Source organism: Alligator sinensis, unplaced genomic scaffold (genome assembly GCF_000455745.1).
Source record: "Alligator sinensis unplaced genomic scaffold, ASM45574v1 scaffold596_1, whole genome shotgun sequence".
Taxonomy (NCBI): Eukaryota; Metazoa; Chordata; order Crocodylia; family Alligatoridae; genus Alligator; species Alligator sinensis.
Window position 1 is genome coordinate 695,081 of NW_005841967.1, and position 21,438 is coordinate 716,518.

A 21,438-nucleotide genomic window follows, 5' to 3' on the forward strand; every position below is an offset into this window, starting at 1 on the left:
GTTTCAGCTTTTTGATTTCAGCCTAAAGCAAACTTGGGCAGTTCAATTATAAGCCACTGAAAAATGAGGTTTACAATGAAAGTTTTTTCTGATTATCTACAGCAAGGCAAGGGGTGTTGATACCATACAGTGGTGACAAATTTCTCATTGCTATGTAACCTACAGGGAGCAGTTTATCATGTTGCTCAGTATAATTATGTATTGCAGCAAAAGCAGACATGCTGCAATGACAAGATTTTCCAAATATGCTTCCATTTGAAAAAAGGCATCATGCACCTTACTACTTGTTAGTTGCAAAAGTGTCCCATTCCTCTTCTGTATGGACAGGCATTTTGTTTAGGCTGAAGCAGACATGTCTCTTCTACATTTTACTAAACTTGTCCCAGGGCCTGCAAAATATGACAGGGGTCCAACTCAATGCCAGGTCTCAACATTGGCCCGCCCACCTGTCTCTATGGAGCAATTTACCCAGTCTTGCCTGCCATGACCTGCCGTTTAATAAATTGGTGTGAAATGTGGGAGGCTGCCCATTTTAATGCCCCGATGCCAAGGGGTGTTATACACTGCTCCATACTTCCCCTACACTGTCCCATGCCTTGCAGATGGCATCATAAGTTGATGATAGATAGCTCTAGCCTGAGGCCGAGCCAAACTCTGTCCCTTACTGGGCCTCCGTCATTCATGTCGACAAGCTGCCATTTATAGGGCCTCACTCAAACCACCCACTCTCACTGGGCCTATTGCACTCTGCCCCCTCTCACTGGGTCTCTTTCGTACCGCCCATCACTGGGTCACTTTCAACCCACCCTGCCCCGTACCTTCCATTCTGCACATGCCCTCAGGCTTACGTACTCTCACTCTAACTGGGCCCGATGCAGCCTCTTCAGGCTGCCCCTACACTGACCTTACTCTATGTGGGCACCAGCCTCATACCTCACACTGAGCCAAACTCAGCCTCTAGCCCCTCTCTGGGCAGCTTATATACATTTTTGTGGGGGTTGGCTCTTGTTCAGCCCTTCAGGTTGCCCTTCAACCCTACTCTGCACATCCCTGGTGCAGCCCTTTGGGTCCACCCATGCAAACCTTACTCTACACCCACCTGGGACAGTTCTTCAGGCTGCCACTGTGCACCTTACTCTGTGTGGGCCTCACATGCACTATTGACCCCTCTCTGAAGTCCCACTACTGCCCCCTCTCTATCTGAGGCCTCTGGGGTCATATGTTCCCCGCCACCCTCCACGGGGCTCAGGTGCCTCTGTAGGCATACCTGCTCCGCCCCCTCCACTGTCTGTTCCTTCTCATAATTACCCACTGAGTAGTGGGGGCTGGGGTTGTAAGGCACCCCTACCCACCTTTCACTGGGGAGGCAACTGGCCTGGCATTTCTGGGGAGCTACCCCACCATGGGTAGTCCCACCCCAGCAGGGTGCAGTTTTCAGTCATACCCAGGACCAGGAGCTTCCTACTATCCCCATAGCTCCTGCCCTTACTTCCAAGAGTGTTCTGAGCAGCAGCTCAGCCAGGTGGTGCTTCCGTGGCTGCAGCCAGCCAACTGCTGCCTGAGTCCTGGGAGCCTTGGATCTGAAATGCAGGCTGCTCAGCCCTCTCCTCCTATCCCAGAGCTCTCTTGCAGTCATGTGATTGCCAATTAGGGCTAGACCACACCTGCAGGCTGCCCTTCTGCCTGCTTTCAAGCTTTAAAGTGGCGGGCACCATAGATTACCAATATGTGAACAGGGGCTGAAAGATAGACAGCTTCAATCAAAACAAATTTCAGAGGAATTGAGCAAGAATTAGATCTATGTGGATTAATTCTTTCAGTGCGGTTGAGTAGCAAGATGATAAACTTGGAAATGTATCAGGCATGGCTAGTGAATTCAGAGACAGGTGTGGCGGGTGACATAGGCAGAGGGAGAAAATTTTGCGGGGGAGGGCTGAATGCACGCACACATGCACGCACTCCCCCCCTTCAAGGAAAGTCTGCAGGGGAAGGGGGATGGGCCAAGGGGGTGGGGGATGGGGATGGGACCAGGCAGGGATCGGAGCAGAGCTGGGGCTGGGATCAGGGTTGGGGTCTGCTGCACCCATCCCTTCCCCTGCATCCATAGTCATTGCCCAGCACTGGTGGCCCCTGTAAATTCACCATCCTGCACTGGCCCCAGCCCTGCACTGCCCAGGGTGGCCCAGAACGGGGCCAGCTTTGGCTGCACTGCTGAGCCGGAGGGGATGGAGCCCACAAGACCCCTGTGCCTGCCCCACATCATCCCCAGGAAGAGCCCTGGACCCCTGATCTCTGCATGAGGCATAGGTGGGCTGCAGCTGCAAGCTTCATGCTGCCTGCTCCATGCCTCGCGGCTGCCTTTGAAAGCAACACGATGTGGCGCCATGTGAGTCCCACTGCTGGGCAGCCCAGGCTGGGCAGCAAGGCATATGGCGCTGAGCTGCTCAGCTTTCAAAGGCAGCAGCGAGGTATGGAGCAGGCAGAGCGCAGCTCACAGCTGCATCCTGCCTGTGCCCCATGCAAAGATTGGGGGGGCATGGGCCCCCCTTTGCTGCTTGGTGTTGTGCTGCCAGGCTCCGATTGTCCCATGACCTGGCCCAGCCGGGGCCCCATTCACCATGAATGGAGCCCCAGCTGGGCCGGGTCATGGGACAATCAGAGCCTGGTGGGTCGTCCAGGGGTACGGTGCGGGGAAGTCAAAGTGGGGAAATGTGCCCCAGCTCCCCTGCGGTGCACACGGCCCTCCCCCTCCCCTAGTCCTCCCATTCCCCTGGATGACTTACCTGCTGGAACTGCTATGTAGGCTGCCTGGGGCCATTGCATGTCTTTACACATGGCACCCCCTGTCTTCTGCCTTCCTCCCAACAGCTCTTTACCTGGGCGGGGGTGTCAGTACAGGTGCCCCGCTTTCTGCTTAAACAAGTAGCTATTTCAGTTATTTAAACTGGTCAAGTGTTTCCACTGCGCGTGCGCCATTGAGACGGTAAGGGGATAGCCCCAAGGTGCCTTACTGCACATATGTGTAGTGGACTGGACCAGCCTGCATAATCATGACATGATTGATCATGTTGTTTTGAAGCTGGTGGGGCAGTGCCCAAGCACCCCCTATTAACCAAATGCCACTGAAACTTATCCATGTATATGAATGTAAAAGAATTGGTATGTTTAGTATATCGCAGAGCATAGATCTTAGATAATAAGTGACATAGTAACAATAGCAGCGTTGTAATAGTAGTGATGATGCATCTGTGACTATCATCAAAAGTAAAACAGTTTGTTAATTGTTCATTATTAAGGACAGAGTCTTGTTAGCATAATTGCTTCTCATTTACATTATAGATCTCATGTCTGAACAACTTTTGACATAGGAATTGAAGTTATAGGACAGTCACCAGAACAAAACCACTGTCTCTTTATTACAGATATGTCTCACTAATTAAGGGCCTGATTCTGCAGCCCTTACTCATGTGAGTATTCCTTGCCCTAGCAAACAGTCGCATTACTTTCAGTGGGACTACTTGTGTGAGTAAAGGTTGCTGGACAGATCTATAAAACGTGGAAATGATGGTTCAGATATAGGTCAGCCAATTCAGCTGTACCTGGAAATATGGGACTGTAACAGTCCAAAATCTAGAATTACAAGTGTTGATGCTATAATGGATTGTTGGCAAATGCATTAGAAATTCCCTGGAAAGCAAAGTAAATCAAGTCATCTATCCTGACTGAATATGCTGAAGATCAAAAGAATTTTAAACAGCAAACTGGATTGAAAAAATGTCAGAGTTTGTAATCATTTTAGATGTGCCATTATAAATTCCCCAAATTGGCTAAATAATTCTGACTTAAAACTTTAATAAGGAGCTCCTCTACAAGTACAGATGAGGCCACAGTACACAGGATTGGAAAGGTAAAAAAAATGCCATAAAATGTTATCAAAAGAGCTGTGAATTAAAGGCAGACAGGATATTATGGGCTAGACTTCCCCTGCCCTTTATTACTAAGGTTGGCCTGATACTTCCAAATAAAGCCATGTTTTCAGTTTAGCAATCGAGTCATATATTTGAGTGCCTAAATATGGCCATGCTGGATTCATACTGTGATGAAGGTACCTCTCTCCCCAACTTGAACTGAAGTACTTGTGCGTGCAGCTGATTGTAATTTGAAATGTTGGCAGTGAAGCAGAATAGTGAAAGTTCTCAATTTTCAGCTTTGATAAAAGAAAAACTTAAGCATTTACATTAAAATCACTCACATAATTATCCTGTATTAGTACAATCTTGTACCATTGTTTCAGCATTAAATAAATAATATACCATCAGTATCAGAAAAATGTAATTTGCATTTTTAATTGTAACTTCTATTTTGATTTAACATGTTTTGTTTTTTTTAATTGGGAAAATATATAAGTTCACTAATAAGAGTATTTATCATACTTTAAAAAATGAAAATATGTTAGTAATTCAAGAGTAGTTCTATTCTGAACATGATCAAAATGTTATCCTATTTTTTTCTGTGTCAGTTATTTTTCTCAGTTTGTAGATAATAGGATGTTCTTTCCAAATGTTTATCCTGCAGCTCACTATCTGGTAAATCCACTAGTAAATCATCATCAATTACAAAGATTCTGCACAATAGTACAGGTCTTCAGTTACGTGTATGCAACCCCACTGTGCTTAAAAGGGTTTGCACAATTGAGGATTTAGACTTTTTTTTCAAATAATCCTGTACAAAATAGAGTGGACTCCCCCAAGTACTCTTTCCATGGGATTAACGGAAGTAAGAAAAAAGCAGTAAAATCATACTTTAATTACTAAAACAGGTAGATTATAACTGTGAATTAATTGAACAGATGCTGTGCCATTTTAAGGTCACTTTTCAAAGTAAACTACTCAGGTATGCATACACTACAATCACAGAAATAGCGTGAGACAGTAGCACAGAGAGATCTGAGCCAGTCTGAGACTAGTTAGCTCAAATACCAGTAGCTGTCTAGCCATGGCAGGTAATGGTACATGTGGGAAAATTGGAGAGCTCTATGCTGCCAAGACGAGACTGCAGCCTAGGCATATCCTACAGGATTAACAGGTAGATGTTCTTATTGAGAATAAAAAAGGGGAATTACTTTTGCTAGTTTCACTTTCTTTTGCCACCTGTGAATCTACAAATGACACTTTCCCATGCAGACCACTCTTCCATTGTCAAAACACTTAAAAAAAAATGCATATTGAATAAGAAACATGCATTCAGTTATTTTATACATTATTTACCTTTTCAATGAATGTTCTGAAGGATTTTGTCATGTTCCTAAGTACATCTGCAATACTTCTAGGTATGTCTGGATTGCCTGGATTAGATGGCTTGAACGGACTGCAAGGGCAAAAGGGTTCACCAGGAGTTCCAGGTAAAGAATAACATTATTTACATAGAGAGCACAAATTCTTTTCAAAGGCACATATTGGATGGTACGCTATATTTTGATGTACAGCTGGTCCAGAAGACATTAATGATAAACTTTAAGACAAAACTGAAGGTTAGTGATCTACTGTGACACACCAGAAATCATTTGTGGTAAAAAGACTTAATGGGCGTGTGTAGACAAAATGAGAAACGTGTGCATGACCCTTTAAAGCAGGCTAAATGCTTCTGCACCACTTTAATAGGGTCGGTGTTTGCACATGTTGGCAGCATATTGTGCATTAATTCCAGCCGCTGTAGGAACTTCGGTGACGTAATATGCCTTAAATGACTTGGGATGCAGCAAATGAAAACTACTTCAAGGAGTTTTAGTTTCCTGCCGCTACAGCCATGGAGTGAAGCACCGGGCTCCACGTAGCTCCACAGCTCTGCAGGAAGCTCTGCAGGCAGCCTGACAGCAGCCCAGAAAAGCTGCTCTGCCTAAGAAAAGTGGCGAGCCTGATCTTTTTTTTCTTTCCTCCATGGAGCCTGCCTGCCTGCCTGAGCTGTGCAGGGGCCCGGTGCCTCTCTCCATGGCTGCAGTGCCCCCCAGGACCACCCGAGCCAGATGCCTAAGGGTGGGTGCCGCTTGGGGGGAGGGGGGGTGTGCGGGGTGGGGGGGGGGGGGGGGGGGAATGCAGCAGCTGCAGAGAGAAGGGACGGTCCCTGCACCCCCAGCAGCCCAGGGAGTGCTCCACCCACTGGCAGCTTGTCCTCCCCTCCCCGCCAGAGAGGCAGGTAAGTCAGCAGGGTGTGTGCAGGACATGGGGGGTTTAATCAGCTGTAAATTGAAGTGTTGTTTTTTAAAACCCACCACTTCAATTTAGGGCCCTTGTTTCATCTACACACGCCCAAAGCTCCTTGTTTTAATAGTCCAACAGTTTTGCTAGAATCCTTCAAACCTATTTTTACCATGAAAGTGATCAGTGAAAAGTTCCAAGTGAAGCCAAGTCACAGAGTTTTCTTATATAAAAAACAACAGTATAAAAGGAGACTTATGGGGGAAAAATTCTGGCCCCATTAAATTCAGTGGGAGCTTTGCAATGGACTTCAGCAGAGCTGGGATTTCACCCCTGCTAATCTATTTGCAGTTTTCAAAAAACACTCTACAAATCATTATTAATATTGATGCCAAGCTCCACTCCACAGCTTGTGATTATAAGTAAATGTTGAGACATTGAATTATGAAAAAAGCCAAAAAGTAATATTTCCAATTAAGGGAGATAATCATGCATCATAAAATACAACCCAAAGAGTACTGCAGCAAGGATCTTAACATTTTTGAATTGAGGTGAATGAAGGTCAGATTCAAAACTCCATTCAGCTTCCACATGAGAAGTAGAAGCAAATGTTAGGGTGATCTTAAAAAGAAGAACTTCCACAGCTGGTATTTAATGCTGTGCATCTTTATTTACATTCATGGTAGATTTCATGTACCATAATTATTTTCCTATGAAGGTCACAGCAATACAGGGCATCCAGGATACCAAGGAGAAGCTGGACTAAAAGGAGACAAAGGTGAATCTGGACAGCCAGGAATTTCTCTTCCAGGTCCTCCTGGAGAAACAGGCCTGCTAGGACTGCCAGGTAAGAAATGCGTTCCTCCCCAGTGTTGATTAGGCAACCGTTGGTCCTTCTGTATCATGGTGTATGCATGAGAGGTCACCAGGACCTTTGAGGCATATGCTAACACAGGAGTGTGGAGGAGTGGAGGCTGCCCAAACCTTCCATCCCTATTTGGATCATTGAGACAGTATCCAAAGGCCAGACTGTGTCTGGACATTCAGTGCCTCAATGGCTGTAGTTATATGCACTTCCAGAAATGAACTGCAATGCTAAAATGAAAACTCAGGTAGTCTTATCCACCTGGTCAGTGTGCATATGAACTATGTCTTTGGGATCTCTTCATTAGGAGAATGATTTTTCTCATTCTAGTGCATTGACACCTTCTGACTTTGTACAAGGAAGGAGTGAAAGCAGAAGATTAAAGACAATGGACAAAATCAGGGAACAGTTAAGATCTCATCTTGGGAAGAAATTCTCAGGGAAAAGGAGTGTAGAGACCTGGCAGTTACTACAACACCATGTTAAGGATACAACAGCAAAGTATCCTGCTGTAGAAAAACATAGGAAATATAGTAAGAGACTAACATGTCTTTCTCAGGAGCTGTTTAATGATAGGAAAATCTGAAAGGAATAATTCAAAAGTAAAGCATACATATAACTAGGGGATAGATATGAAGAAATAGCATAAGCACCAATCAGAAGGCTGAGGTGCAAAGTGAATTAAAACTAGCAAAGGCCATAAAAGATGAGAAGATACAATTCTAAAATTACATTTACATGAGGGAAAGGTCCATTACTGAAGGAGAAAGAAGAAAAAACACCATATGATACAGAAAAGGAGGCTGGAATAAATGTCTGTCTCTTTTGCTTCAGTTCTCACATAAATGGTTATGTGTAATCAAATGTTTAACACAGTTATTTTTAACTGGGAAAGCAGGAATAGAGGCCACAGTATGGAAGGAAGAATTTAAAGAATATTAATGTAAATAAAATGTATTTGGTGAAGAGGTTTTAAGGAAATGAACAAAGCATTCTCTGAAGTGTTGGAGATTATCTTCAACTCAAGGAGGCTGGGAGGTCACAGAGAACCATAAAAGGCTAAACACAATGCCTATATTTAAGAAAGGGGTGGGGTGGCGGGGGGAGGAGAATCCAGGGAATTATAGGTCAACAGGCCTAATTTTGATCCATTGAAAGATTCTGAAACTGTTTATTGTTTGTAAGGACCTAGAGCAGTGCTTCCCAACTTTTTCGTCATCATGACCCCATTTCCACAACATCGCCCCTCACTCCCAACCCGCAAACACCACCTGCCAGGTACTTCTCGGTCCCAACCCACAGCTCCCACAGCCCTGCCCCTCACCCCCAACGCACAGCCCCCCAGGTGCCCCTCCCCTACATGGGCAGCACAGCTGGAGCAGAGCCTGTGGTGGGGGCAGATGTGGACTGCCTACTGCCTGCTGTGGGCTCCACACCCAGCTGCCCTCTCCCTGGGGACCTCCATGGCCCAACGGGTGGGACCTGTTGCGGTAGGACGGGCAGGCTTGGTGCCACTGCCAGAAGCCCCATGCCAGCCATGGCAAGGCACCCCCTGACCACCCAGCAGCAGCAGCATGGAGTTGTGCCTCCTAGAGGATAACTTGGTGAAACAGCCATTGTGGAACTGTCAAGAACAAACCAATTTCCTTCTTTGATGAGGTAACTGTCCCAGTGGATGAGAAGCAAGCAGTAGAAGCAGTATATATTGACTTTGGTAATACTTCTAACTCTGTCCCACTTGACATTCTCATAAATAAATTAGGAAATTATGGTCTACATTAAATTACTGTACAAATAATGATTAAATGATGCACAAATGATTAAAAATTGTTTTCAGAGTACTTATCAGTGGTTTGCAGTCAAGTTGAGAGGACATTTCGTGATTTGTGTCAAGTCCAGTTTTATTCAGTACTTACCTTAACAACTCTGATGTCAGACAGGGCCCTGGCAGATGTTACAGTAATGACATGATTGGGATTGAGGAATTTTATGTCTCATCCAAAGCAGGACACACAATGTTTTGGGATGGGGCGTAACATTCCTCATATCCCAGTTGCACCACCGCAGAGCTGCCTCCAGCCTAATTTCCAGATTAGGCAGGGTGTGTCTGTCCTGGTCCCTAGGAATGCCCCATGTCTAGCGTCAATGCTCAGCTGAGCAGTGGCATCTGGCATGGGCAAACTTGGTTCTGGTTCAGGCTGTCCCCAGCCTGATCCAGGGGATTAGCACCAGGACCTAGGGCTGTTGAGCCTAGTGCTGACAATTAGCTGATTGGCAGCCCCAGCCCCTGTCCCAGCCCCAGGCAACCCCAGGGTTTAAGCAGCATCCTGATCCCAGGCTCCCAGTGTCCTGGGACTTCTAAAAACCATGTGTGCAGCCCAGCTTCCCACAGCTCCCTGGGACTCAGCATTTTAAAATGCCTTGCTTTGTAGCCCCTACAGGTGATGCAGAGCAAGGCAGGAAAAACTGCCAGGTGCAGTGGCTGCCAGTGAGGGGAGCCCCATAGCAGCTCATTTTCTGTATTGGAAACAGGGCTGCCCTGGTCCTGATGCCAGCCCACATTCCAAACCCATAAATCTGATTGTCAGCATCGAGATGGGGACATTCAATTTATGGCTCCATCCAAAGGAGTCACAAAAATAATCCACATTTTGTGTGATATATTTGTGGCCAGTTTTTCACTTTATGGCACCACAAATTTGCTGGACATGTTACACTGTTACTATTTATGGTGCAATTAACATATTAATAGCACCATGAATGTAGTGTGCGCCAGGGGCCACAAACTTCACTTATAAAATTGGTAGATAAGAGCCATCTGGGAAGAGTTTAAAACACTTTGGAAAACAGGAATAATTTTTAAGATGGGCTTATTAAATTAAAGAAACATTCTGAAATAAACAATTTAACAGGCAACAAAGATAAGTGAAAAATTTGGAAGGCATGACTTATGAGAAAAGGTTGATGGAATTGGGATTATTTTCTTTAGAAAGGAGAAAATGAGGGGAGGGGAGGGAGAGGCACACTGGCAGAAATATTATCTCTTCTATATTGGAAGACTGTTATAAGAAAGACGGTGGCCAGTTCTTCACACCTACTGGACAAAAAGCAATAGGCTTAATTTGTAGCATAGATTACTTAGAACAGATATTAAGGGTAGCTAATCATAGAAAAAAGCTACTTAGGGAAGCTGTAGCATACTGTTAACTGGCAATTTCTAAGAACAAGTTCTTAGACACAATCTCTTTCAGCCTGACATAGTTATAATTTCTATAGTCACGGAAACTAGAAATTTCATACAATTTGTGGAATCAGTATCAAGGAATGATATATTCTAGGCCATTTTAGTTTCAGTGGAGTTTATAGAAAGAAATGAACACTGTTTAAAAAAAAATGTTTTCTTTTTTTTGCCAAATGCCTCAGTCTTTACTGGATCATTCAGTACTCAATTATACCATTAACCCGACGGTCTGGATGACTACATCTCACACCTCTAGTATCATAGTGCTTAGGGTTGGAAGGGACCTAAACTGATCATCAGGTCTGACCCCCTGCCCCAGGCAGGAAAGGGTGCCAGGGTCATATCACCCCAGCCAAAAATCTGTCCAGCCTCCTCTTGGAGATCCCCAAGGTAGGAGAGAGTACCGCCTCACTTGGGAGTCCATTCCAGAGCCTGGCAGCACGAACTGTAAAGTAATGTCTCCTGATGTCCAGCCTGAACCTTCTCTCTAACAATTTGTGGCCATGGTTCCTAGTAACCCCGGGTGGTGCCTGGGGGAACAGAGCCTCCCCCAATTCCCGCTGGTCCCCCCGGTGAGTTTGTAAACGGCCACCAGATCCCCTCTCAGCCTTCTCTTGTGGAGGCTGAATAGGTTCAGGCTCTTTAGTCTCTCTTTGTAGGGCCTGCCCTGCTGTCCCTTGTCCATGTGAGTGGTCCTCCTCTGGACCCTCTCAGTGCTAGCCACATCCCTCTTGAAGCGCGGCACCCAGAACTGGATGCAGTACTCCAACTGTGGCCTGACCAATGCCACATAGAGGGGGAGGATCACCTCCCTGGACCTGCTTGTGATGCATCTGTAGATGCACGACAAGGTGTAGTTAGCTTTACTGACTGCTTCCTCATATTGGCGGCTCATGTTCATCCTGGAGTCAACAATGACTCCAAGATCCCTTTCTGCCACCGTATTGACAAGAAGGGTGTTCCCTAACCTATAGTAGAATTGCTGGTTCCTTCTCTCTTAGATTTGTACCTTATTTCTGCAATCCAAAATATAAGGCTGAAAATATAGTAGCTTACATATGATCTGCTCTTTTAGGTAGAGCAGGAGGTCCTGGGCCTAAAGGACATGTTGGAAGGGCTCCAGAAATTGCTCCACGCGGTCTTCCAGGGGATCGAGGGCCACCTGGCTCAGGCAGTAACAGAGGTAAAAGAAAATCAAGTGATCGTTAACCAAACCCTGAACTCAGCATTACTAGCAGCTTGTGTGTTAGTACATGAATGCCTGCAGAAACAGAAGATTTTTGTGGATGGTATCTTTTATTGCAGCAGCTCTCCTTCCAGGCCAGGGACAGAAATTACACATACATGTAACTGATTTAGGTTAAACTGGTTTATTGAATTTCTGTCTCAGATCCCCTCCAGATTCAAGTTAACTCACAGATCCTCAGCATCCCAGGATGCTTTGCACCTCCCCCACAAACCCGCCCTTGCAGGGTGGGCAGGCTAGCCTTGGCCCAAGCTGTTTGCTCCAGCTAAGCAAAGAGGCATGCTCTAGCGTGCCTGGCTTCTGGCCTGAACCACTGCAGGCATGTGTCTGCATTTCTGGAATCAAAAGTGAATGTCTGTTCACTTGCTTATCAGTTCAATTAACACAGCTTAGAATAACCTGCGAAGCCTGAATTGATTCAGTCTCAGGCTTCTTGGCTATCTGTACTTAGCCTCAATGTGCAGAGTCCCTTATCAAAGCCTTCCTGTTACAGGTACCACTTCCCCAGTCCTCTATAGATCCAATAAATTGCAGAAGGGCAGGCCACCCTGTTATAATGAAAATAATGATATTTATTACCTTTGTAAAGCACTTTTCATACATTGCTCTCAAAAAGCATTACAAAGGAGATAAACATCCCTAATGGTCTGGTATAAAGGTTTTATGTGTATGTGTGCAATATGTAGGCCTCCATGAGTTCCAGTAAAACCTTTAAAATGCACCAACTGCAATGCATTTATTGTGTATTAGGAATTTTATTCAGACTGTATTTATTATTTCCCAATACACTTGTAAATATAGTTATTACAAATCTAACTACTAGGCTAAAGATGGCATTAAAGAACCCTCTTTATCCTAAATAAGTTAATGAAAAAAATATTTTCAGATAAGTACTATGATTTTGAACTTGTTGGTTGTAGCTGTGTTGGTCTAAGGGCATGGGCAGGCAAGGTTCCTTGGGTAGATGTGATATCTTTTATTAGACGAACTAAATAGTTGGCAAACTTGTTCTTTGCAAGCTTTTGGGCACAAATACCCTTCTTCAGGCATAGGGAGAGTCTGCTGTTGTTTTGTGTGCTCTCCTGGGTAGAATAGAAGCCAATATACAAAATGCAGGTTTGTTCAGGAGGGTGTTTGTGCTCAAAAGCTTGCAAAGAACAAGTTTTGCCAACTATTTAGTTGGTCTAATAAAAGATATCACATCTACCCAAGGAACCTTGCCTGCCTATGATTTTGAAGTCTAATTTTATAGAATCTTTAGGGGACAGAAACAAGAGTTGCAATTTCTACTAAAAAATTAGGACCCTCTCCTTTTCACTGTCTTCAAACATTTCCCTTTCTAGCTCTGCAGGCTTCCTGGATAGCACAGTTCAAATGTGCTATTGCTTTAAAACTGAATGTCTCATATCCATCATCAAGTGTACTTTCTGGCTGAGATCAGCCACACATATCAGCCCCATGTTATCTACTTTTGCTGACCTGGGCTGAGCTCCTGCTTTGGGTTCATCTCTGCCAGAAATAGTATTGTAGTTTTATACAGTTTCAAGACAACTTAATATTTTGAAAGCAATCTGCCTGAGAAATTGTTCTGATTCTTCCAAAATGTGGACTTTTCCCCTTAAAATGAAATCAGCAGGAGGACTAGAATGGTGAATGGTTGATATTCAGTCCAGGGCAAATGACAGATTTACATTCTAGCATCTCACAGTCCCACAAAGCTAGAACAAGGAGCTTTTTACCTTTGAAAGGGGACTCCCAGACCTTCATGAAGCTGCAGGGCACTTGGTCCTGTAGTACAAGGTTTTAAACTTGCAGTATTTGTAAATAGGTTTTCTGTGAGTGGTGCGTGTTTTTGTGTAGAACCTCATGCCGATCTTATAATCAGTTTAAGAGCAGGTGACTGGACTTTCCAACTGCAAATGAAGGCAGCAGGACTTGTAAATTCCACAAGTCCTGTAATTCTGGCTGAAGGGATTAAAAAGCACCTTAGTTTTATTAGCTTGGATTTTTCTATTTTTATTGAAATAAACAAGGAACTGAAATAGAAAATCTTTCAGTGCCAATAACTGCCCTAGTACCTTACTCCATTAAGTTGCAGTGCCAAAAATGTGGGGGGAAGGAAGAACAGCTGGGTCACCAAGCTGGTGCCTCATTGACACACTAAACTTCTACAATTTCCTCACCCCCTCCCCACCTCTCCTAGCTAGGATACATCAAAGGCTGGCGATAGGAAGGAGTAGAAGGCTCAGGAATGGCCGGGAGCAGCTCAGAGTAGGTCTGAATGCCCCTCACCCCAAGATCTGTTCTGGGCTTGCCCAGGATAGAGAACTTAAGAGTGGCTCTCAGACATGCAGTTTGGGCTGCCTCAGGTCATCATTTTACTTGATTACCACCGGTCTCTTGTCAGCAGTGGACCCAGAGTCAGGACAGAAGCAACACAGACCTGCCTATTGGTTCTCAATGCAGATAGCACTACCCCGCTTCTCACTGGCTAGAGAGGATTTGAGTGGTTGCGGGGCAGGAGGCAGTTCCTGGAGATCCCCACGCTACCCTGCAGCAAGGCTTAGGGTAATACTTTGCTAAACACTTGGGTGATTTAGGGCCTCAATTTCCAGTAAAATCTCATAGGGCTTAGTTGCTCTTAAAAATGCTATGCTTTGTGCCAGTATTACCAGCAGTGGTTTGTTTAGGTCCGCCTGGCAGTGCTGGCCCTCCTGGAGAGATCATCTTTGTGAAAGGAGATCCAGGCAACTTTGGTATTCCAGGAGCAAGAGGGTTTCCTGGCCAACCAGGCCAACAAGGAGCCAAAGGCTTTCCAGGAAAACAAGGAAGAGAAGGCCTACATGGTATGATTTAATTTGTTTCGGTGAATACCTGCACACTCATGTGCCAGACCACACTCCACCGAGGCATGTGCAGAGTCCACTTCTTGCCAGGTGAAAGGAGAGAGTGTCAGGCATCTCTTGGCACTGCCATTATCATGGATCTGTGCATGGGGAAAGGTCAGGGCAGAAGAAGATGCACACTGTGATCCACCAAACAGGATGCAGCCAGAAAATAATGCTGTGTGAGGCATTGTTGTTTTCCATTTTGGAGCATCCTCTGATTTTGGGTGCCCTCTGGCTAGGAGAGATTTGTAAGTTTGCCAGAGGTGGAGTAAACCCTAGCAGAAAGCTCCAATTGAGTTGCATTGCCAGACAGCTGTGAGAGGCAATGAAGGTGATAATATCGTCAACATTAATGGCTTTGTACTTCCAGCAGATTTCTGGGACTTGTAAAGAATACAGGGTCTAGATTCCCCTCTTTTATGATAGGCAGAGTGAATCCAGAGAGTGCCATTCCCCTCCTACCTCCAAAAGGAAGAATTACAGGAAATACCATGAGGCTTTTCCCCGTGTGCACAAACTGGTTCCAACTATGCTGTTACTCAAAACATGGTCAGTGATCCAATGCCTCACCTTATTATATGTCCTGTGCCTTCAGTTCCCTTGGGTGATGCTGTATTTAACTGCTTGTTATGAGTAAATCTTTCAGTAATATCAGTGACCCCAACATTTTCCCACCATTTTCTTTGTAGGTCTCAGAGGCAACCCTGGTCCCCAGGGTCCTCCTGGGCAAGTTGGGCAGCCAGGAGACCAGGGCATTGAAGGTCATCCTGGGCCTCCAGGTCCCAAAGGTATTTTTGAATTGATTGTTCCTTGCCATTCATTGGTATTTATATTTGTATAGAACACGTTCATTAATGTTCATCTACATGGACAGAGTTTAAACAGCCTCAAAAAATCTGGTTGCACAGTCACCTTGGAGGAGTATAAATATATTGAGGAGGAGTTAAATAGATTTGTTTTTCTTATTATTATCTTCAGTCTTGTTCTGGTAAATTGTCATGAATTGCATTAGGTTAGTTTTAAAAGTTAGCTGTTGCTTTTAGTTATATAGCATTATTTTGAGCCACTGATAATAAAGGACAATTTAATAAATGATCATTCTGCTCAAATACTGTCACTAAGTTTTTAACAACAACAACAGAAAAAAAAAAAAAGGCAGAAGATTATGGTCCTTGCAGAAACGTGCAACAGATGCCACTTAGTACAAAAGTTCTTAATGTGTTCTGCCACCATTTTCCTTTTTGTATATAACATGCATTTCTTTACAATAGTATATTAACAGGGACTCCAGTGACACAGTAAAGAAATATTACCTCAGCTTACTGTGTCAAAATGAGAGTCTGGAAAGAATTAATCTTGAGAAACTCCTTTATTTGCCAATTAGAAACTATTTCTTAAAATAAAGAACAGATGTTTTCTCATTATGCAAATCTAAAAAATATTTTAGGACAATAAAGTTCCCAGAGTTGTTTATTTCATTTAGTCATAGATATATACTACTTTTTTACTGACTGGCATACTGATTTCAAGAGAATAAGGGATATTAGGAACTTTGTGGAAAAAAATCCTGAGGTCTTTACCTGTGTTTAAACTCAACTTTTCCTTCAGACTCTAAAAAGACTTTCCTTTGAGGAAGTCAGATTTTGATTCAGTGAAGACCGAGTATATATGTAATAAAGGCTAAAACCCAGATTACCTCTGTTACTCTTACCAGCAATGTTTTCCCTAGGAACCTTTTCTGTATCATGTATTCAGATGACTCTCTAACAGCAATGGCTACTGAGGAACAACATAACACTTACATGTTGCTGCTTACACAAGGCAGCTGCAATGGAGTTCCTTGCAAATTGTTCCCTTAGTTTAGATTTGTAGAGAGGGGGGCAGCCATTCCTGTAACCTTGCGTCAGCTCCTGTCAGTGCTATATCAGTCCTGCCTTTTGCTTTCTTAGGCTCCTCACAGAAAAACTGAATCTCCCAGATATTTCTATATGGCAGTCTGTCAGATCACCAGATTTGTAAGCATGTCCAACCTCTAATCCTACCACAATGACACATGTTTGGGGATTGTTGGGGTGTATGAACATGTAACAGAGGTGGTATTTCCCTGCTTTTGTATAGTCCTGGTCAAGGTCCTCACCTAGACAGCCCTCTCCACACGTGGTTCTAGTGAAAGTTCTAATAAGGACTGCAGGATTTGACACAAGGGCATTTTTTCATGAGTATCTGACATGTCACCAGGCACTTTTAATTAGCAAGTTGTGCTAATTAAAGCATATTGAATGTGTTTTATTTCAAAGCACACAGCTGCCATTTTCTTAGTGCAGAGACACTCTGTGCTGCAGATACACATGACGCGTGAGGCTGCCAGAGCACATCAATTTATGTGCTGCAGTCGAGTCTGCTCTGACATGCTGGATTTCCAGCACATCAAAGCAGGCTCCCCACATGTGTGCAGGTGCCCTGACACTGCCAACAAGAAGAGACTGACCACTCACAAAAAACACTTCCCCATGTAACAAATGCTATATTTTACAGAAGTCATCTGATCGATATGTGATCCTTTGTCGATATGAAAAAAATCTCATCCTGTGTTCCAAGACCTGTGCTTTTATATATTTTGCCATTAGTATGACTAATATTACCCTCATGAGCTATTTCAGTTCTAATTCCATTCCATTCCTCATTCTAATTTACATGCCTGAAACTTGTTTCCACACTGCATCACAATGGCTGCTGTGGTCTGCTTTCCCTGGTTTGAATCCTTCAGGCTTCAGAGGTAAGCAGGAAAAATTTCTTCGACAGAAAGTTGTTCTGCAGGTCTAGGTTTCTTTCTATGCTCTCCAACCTCATGGGATAGAAGTCATGTTTGATAGCTAAAAGTGATAAATACTGTTTATAACAATGCCAGAACTGGCACAGGGAGCCTTTGCATGTGGCAAGTGGCAGACCAGGAGGAATACAGGCAGCATAGCAGCAGATAGGGCAGGAAACAAAGCAAAGCGGAATATTGGGTAGGGGAAGGGGATTGAAGTAGCAATTGGGAAGGATATCAGGCTAATTTGTGACATGTTTGATAAAAAGGTTGGCCCCCACTAATAGATAGGTGGTATTTCCAGGCTGAGTAATATCATACTAGTGTCATGATGAGGAGCTTCATAACTAAGTGCCTGTATATAGAATGAGATATGCTTGACATGTAAAATATGGGGGTGTCTCTTAAATTATTTTTATTTCATTTTATCTGCTGCCTCACAGCCGTTTAACCAGCTGAAACCCACTAACAAAGTCCATGTTCCTATTACCAGATTTGAGGAACCAGACACTTAAACCCATTGACTTCAGTCCAGTAGATCCTCTTAGTCGCTCTGTTTTATTACAGAATGCAATGGATGAATAAAAACAATCAGAACAGGTATTCTGTCAGATGTTTGTGAGTATTCACCTTTGCATTCTGTAATAAACACCACAAAGGACCATCAGTAGGTAAACTGTAGCCATTCTCTGGCTGCTCTTTAATGTATGCAAGCCCTGTGGGATGCAACGTCTAGCTCCTTACCTCTGATCTACACAAGAAAAGGCAGACAGTTACCTTCTTAACATAAAGCATCATAAGCTGTAATGTATACTGACAAGTTCTTTGGATAAAAGTGATATCTCTTATTAGACCAACTAGGTAGTTGGAAATATTGTTCTTTGCAAACTTTCGGGCATAAACAGCCTTCATCAGTAATGTATGTTGAACTCTTAGGTTAGGGACACATATTCAAAAAGCCTGAAGAGATTCAGTCTTTGCAGGTTAGTTTAATCTGGCTAGGCTAAACTAGTTTGTAACCAAGCAGACATCCCAGAAATGCAGGCACATGGGTGTGTCTGGTTTAGCTTAAACCAGCAAGGGGTCTGGGACAGACATTCCATAAACTGGTTTGACCCAAATCAGTTAAGTCTGATGCAACATTCAACCAGGTTTATCTCAACCTGCTTTCAGCCATTTTCAGACTGGTTAATGTGCACTGAACATCTGTTCTGTTACAGGTTTAAACTAGTTTCTGACCACTTAAACTGGTTTATGTGTAATATATATCCCTAGCCTTATGATCTAGGTTTCCCCCAGGTTTCAGCTCAACCAGTTCAGGCCACATGAAGACAAGATAAAGACATTTAGCACACCTTAACAGACAGGCTAATCATGCCATTACTTCCTTGCCTAAACAAAGCTTGAGAGCAAAATTAAACCAGTGAGACTCATTGATTTAAGTTTTTAGAAAACTATTTAAAAACACAATTGAATACTGAAAACTAACAGGGTTTTTATATTGATATCTCATATGGGAGCCATTATCCATGTTTTGATCCAATTTCCTTTCTTACTTCACATTGCAGGTGACCCTGGTGAACCAGGAAAAGTTGAAGACAACTTATGCCCTAAATTTCCAGGGCTTCCTGGCAGAATTGGGTCAAAAGGACATGAAGGGCCTAAAGGATTACAAGGGCCAAGAGGCTACACTGGATTCCCAGGTATGGCCTCTACTAAATGCTTGGATGGATATTTTGAGACTAACAGAGTATTTAATATATGTATTTAATATATTAACTATATTATATAAGTATTTAATATACAACTGAGTACAGGGGGTGAGAATGTTTCCATCTTTTCCCTTTTAATTTTATCATTTCCTTCTTCTTGAAGATGCTAAGGACATGAACAACTGAACAAATCAGGAGTTAAAATGGGGAGCAGGGGTTAACTGACATTCAGTTACATCTGTGGGCTCGGTCTTATGCTGCTTTAAGTGGTAGTTAAACTGGCAGCTTAGCGATCAGTGAAATAGGGTTAAGTTACTGTGGTTTACTATGGGTACATGAATGGTTAGCATATTCCAGCTGCTCTGTAATAAAGTCCCTCCCCCTTTTAACTTGCTGTAATGCAGTGATTCCCAAAAGGTGTTCCATGGTACAGTAGTGTGCCACAAGACCCCCACCCCCTCCCATCTAAGGAGAAAAATGCTCTCTTCCTCCATTTGGTACCCTGCGCCTGCCCTAGCTACTCCTCTGGGGACTGTTGCTGCTACTGGCTTTCTCCATGCTTCCTTGCCCCCAAGTCAACCCCTGCGCCAAGCCTCCCATACTCCCAGCAGTGTGCTTTGCTGCAAGCAGGCAGACACACAGAGTGAGTCACACTGCAGCCCAGCTTGCCCCTTCCACTTCTCCCACATTCCTGGCCAGTATGTGAGATCCTGCAGGAGAAGCCTCAGAAGCAGGGGCTGCCCTTGCCCCTTGAGGTACAAACCACGGGCCAGCAGGGGGCAGAGAGTGGAAAAAGCAGAGCACGGTAGGACGAGACCCTGTCCTTGTGGCCCTTAAGTAGCACTAGCTACTTAACTTAACTTAATTGAGAACACTAGCTAGATCAGGGTTCTCAATTTTTTTTTAGCTTCAGGGCCCCCCCACATATGTTTTCTGAATTTAGATCTATCTTAGTGAATTTCAACTGTGGTGCCACAAAATTCAAAAAAGATATGGAGGGGGGAGGCCTGTAAAAAGGTGGAGAATCACTGGAATACGAGACTCATTCTTTGATTAAAAAATACATATTTGGTGTCACTTTTTTTTTTTTTTACCAGTAGATCTCATCACTGGTATGTTTTCCTCTGGGGTATGGAATATGTGTAACACACACACACACACACACACACCCCCCCCCCCCACCCCCACCCTTTTTGGGCATATCAAAAGTTTGGGAAACACTGCTGTAATTCCTTCATTAGTCCACAACTTAATGAAGTACAGGAAACCCTCGTTATTCGCGGGTTTGGCATTCGCGGTTTCAAATATTCACGAATGCCAAATCCACATTTTAAATACACTTTATACGCTTACCGGAGCTCCTCTGGAGTTTTGTGCTTGCTGCCGCCAGGCTCCCACTGCCACTGCCGGGTTCCCACCGTCCTCACCAGTCGTACCCCACCCCACCCCCCAGCCGCTGGGGGCACTGCATTCATGAACACAGTGCCTTATTCGTGGACTTCGCCATTTGCGGGGGATATGAGAAGTTATGCCCCGCAAATGGTGTGGCTTGCCTGTATAGTAGGTCAGAATCGCCAAAAGGACAGTGAGCAGATTGGTGTGGAAATGTTAACTGATTTATGGTGTTCCTCATCCATGAAATAAATGCAAAAGCAGATTTTTTTGGGGTGTGTGTGTGAAAGACAGAGATATGTGTGTGTGAGATTTTTTTTTCCTGGACCAAGTGGGAGAGCTGGGAGAGCTTTAGACAAACTTTTGGGCACTCAGGTCTGAGAAAGAAACAGGCACAGCTTAAGTTAAGTAACTGATAGAACAAAGGTCTGTGTAAAATTCCATATGTAAATAATAAGTCTGCTTAGAGGGATGAAGCTGGACTGTGAATTAGAAGGAGGACATTATTAACAGGAGTAGCTAACAGACAAGAGAAATGCAGGAGAAAGGATAATTTGACTAGTGCAAGAACAAGACCATTTGTGGCAGGGCCTGTGTGTGCCTGCCACTTTAAGGGCCTGGAGCTGATGGCCACCAGGTGCCTGATGAGGGCAGCCATTTTGGAGTCAAGGGCTGCCTATATAAACAGGGCAGTTTGGCTGCTGGGGGGTCAGGCAACAACATTACCTGGCCAGAGGGCTGCTGAGATCATCTGGAGGTAAGGGAGGAGCTGTAGGGGATGGTAAGGAGGCTCCTGGTCCTGGGCATGACGTAAAACTGCACCCTGCCGGGAGTGGGTGGCCTGGTGGGGCTCTCAGTGGTGCGGGAGCCCCCAGGAAATGCCAGGCCAGTTACCACCTCGGTGAAAGGCGGGTCTGGACGCCTTAACACCTAGCCCCCACCACCGGGTGGGTAACCCCTGTGTTTGTGAAGGGTCCAGAAGGCAGATCCTGGGAGAGAGTGAGCGGCTAGAGACCTGACCCGAACGAGAGAGGACCCTCGACTGGCCCATGCTGGGGCCAGGACCAGGATGGTCAAAACGACCAGAG

At 44.4% G+C, this 21,438-nt stretch overlaps 1 protein-coding gene across 6 annotated transcripts in view; it reads left to right on the forward strand.

The window, feature by feature from the left end:
* The window catches only part of COL4A4 (collagen type IV alpha 4 chain), a 125,021-nt gene that overhangs the window by 89,111 nt on the left and 14,472 nt on the right, over positions 1-21,438 (forward strand). For all 6 annotated transcript variants that reach the window (XR_003093308.1, XM_025200439.1, XM_025200441.1 and 3 more), the window contains 7 exons: positions 5,330-5,401; positions 6,913-7,041; positions 11,376-11,483; positions 14,237-14,392; positions 15,124-15,222; positions 17,202-17,210; positions 18,815-18,949. Coding sequence is in view for 5 of the 6 variants with exons in the window: in XM_025200439.1 (XP_025056224.1) it covers positions 5,330-5,401; positions 6,913-7,041; positions 11,376-11,483; positions 14,237-14,392; positions 15,124-15,222; positions 17,202-17,210; positions 18,815-18,949 (708 nt within the window). In the remaining variant the exon portion in view is untranslated. The remainder of the gene's footprint in view (positions 1-5,329; positions 5,402-6,912; positions 7,042-11,375; positions 11,484-14,236; positions 14,393-15,123; positions 15,223-17,201; positions 17,211-18,814; positions 18,950-21,438) is intronic.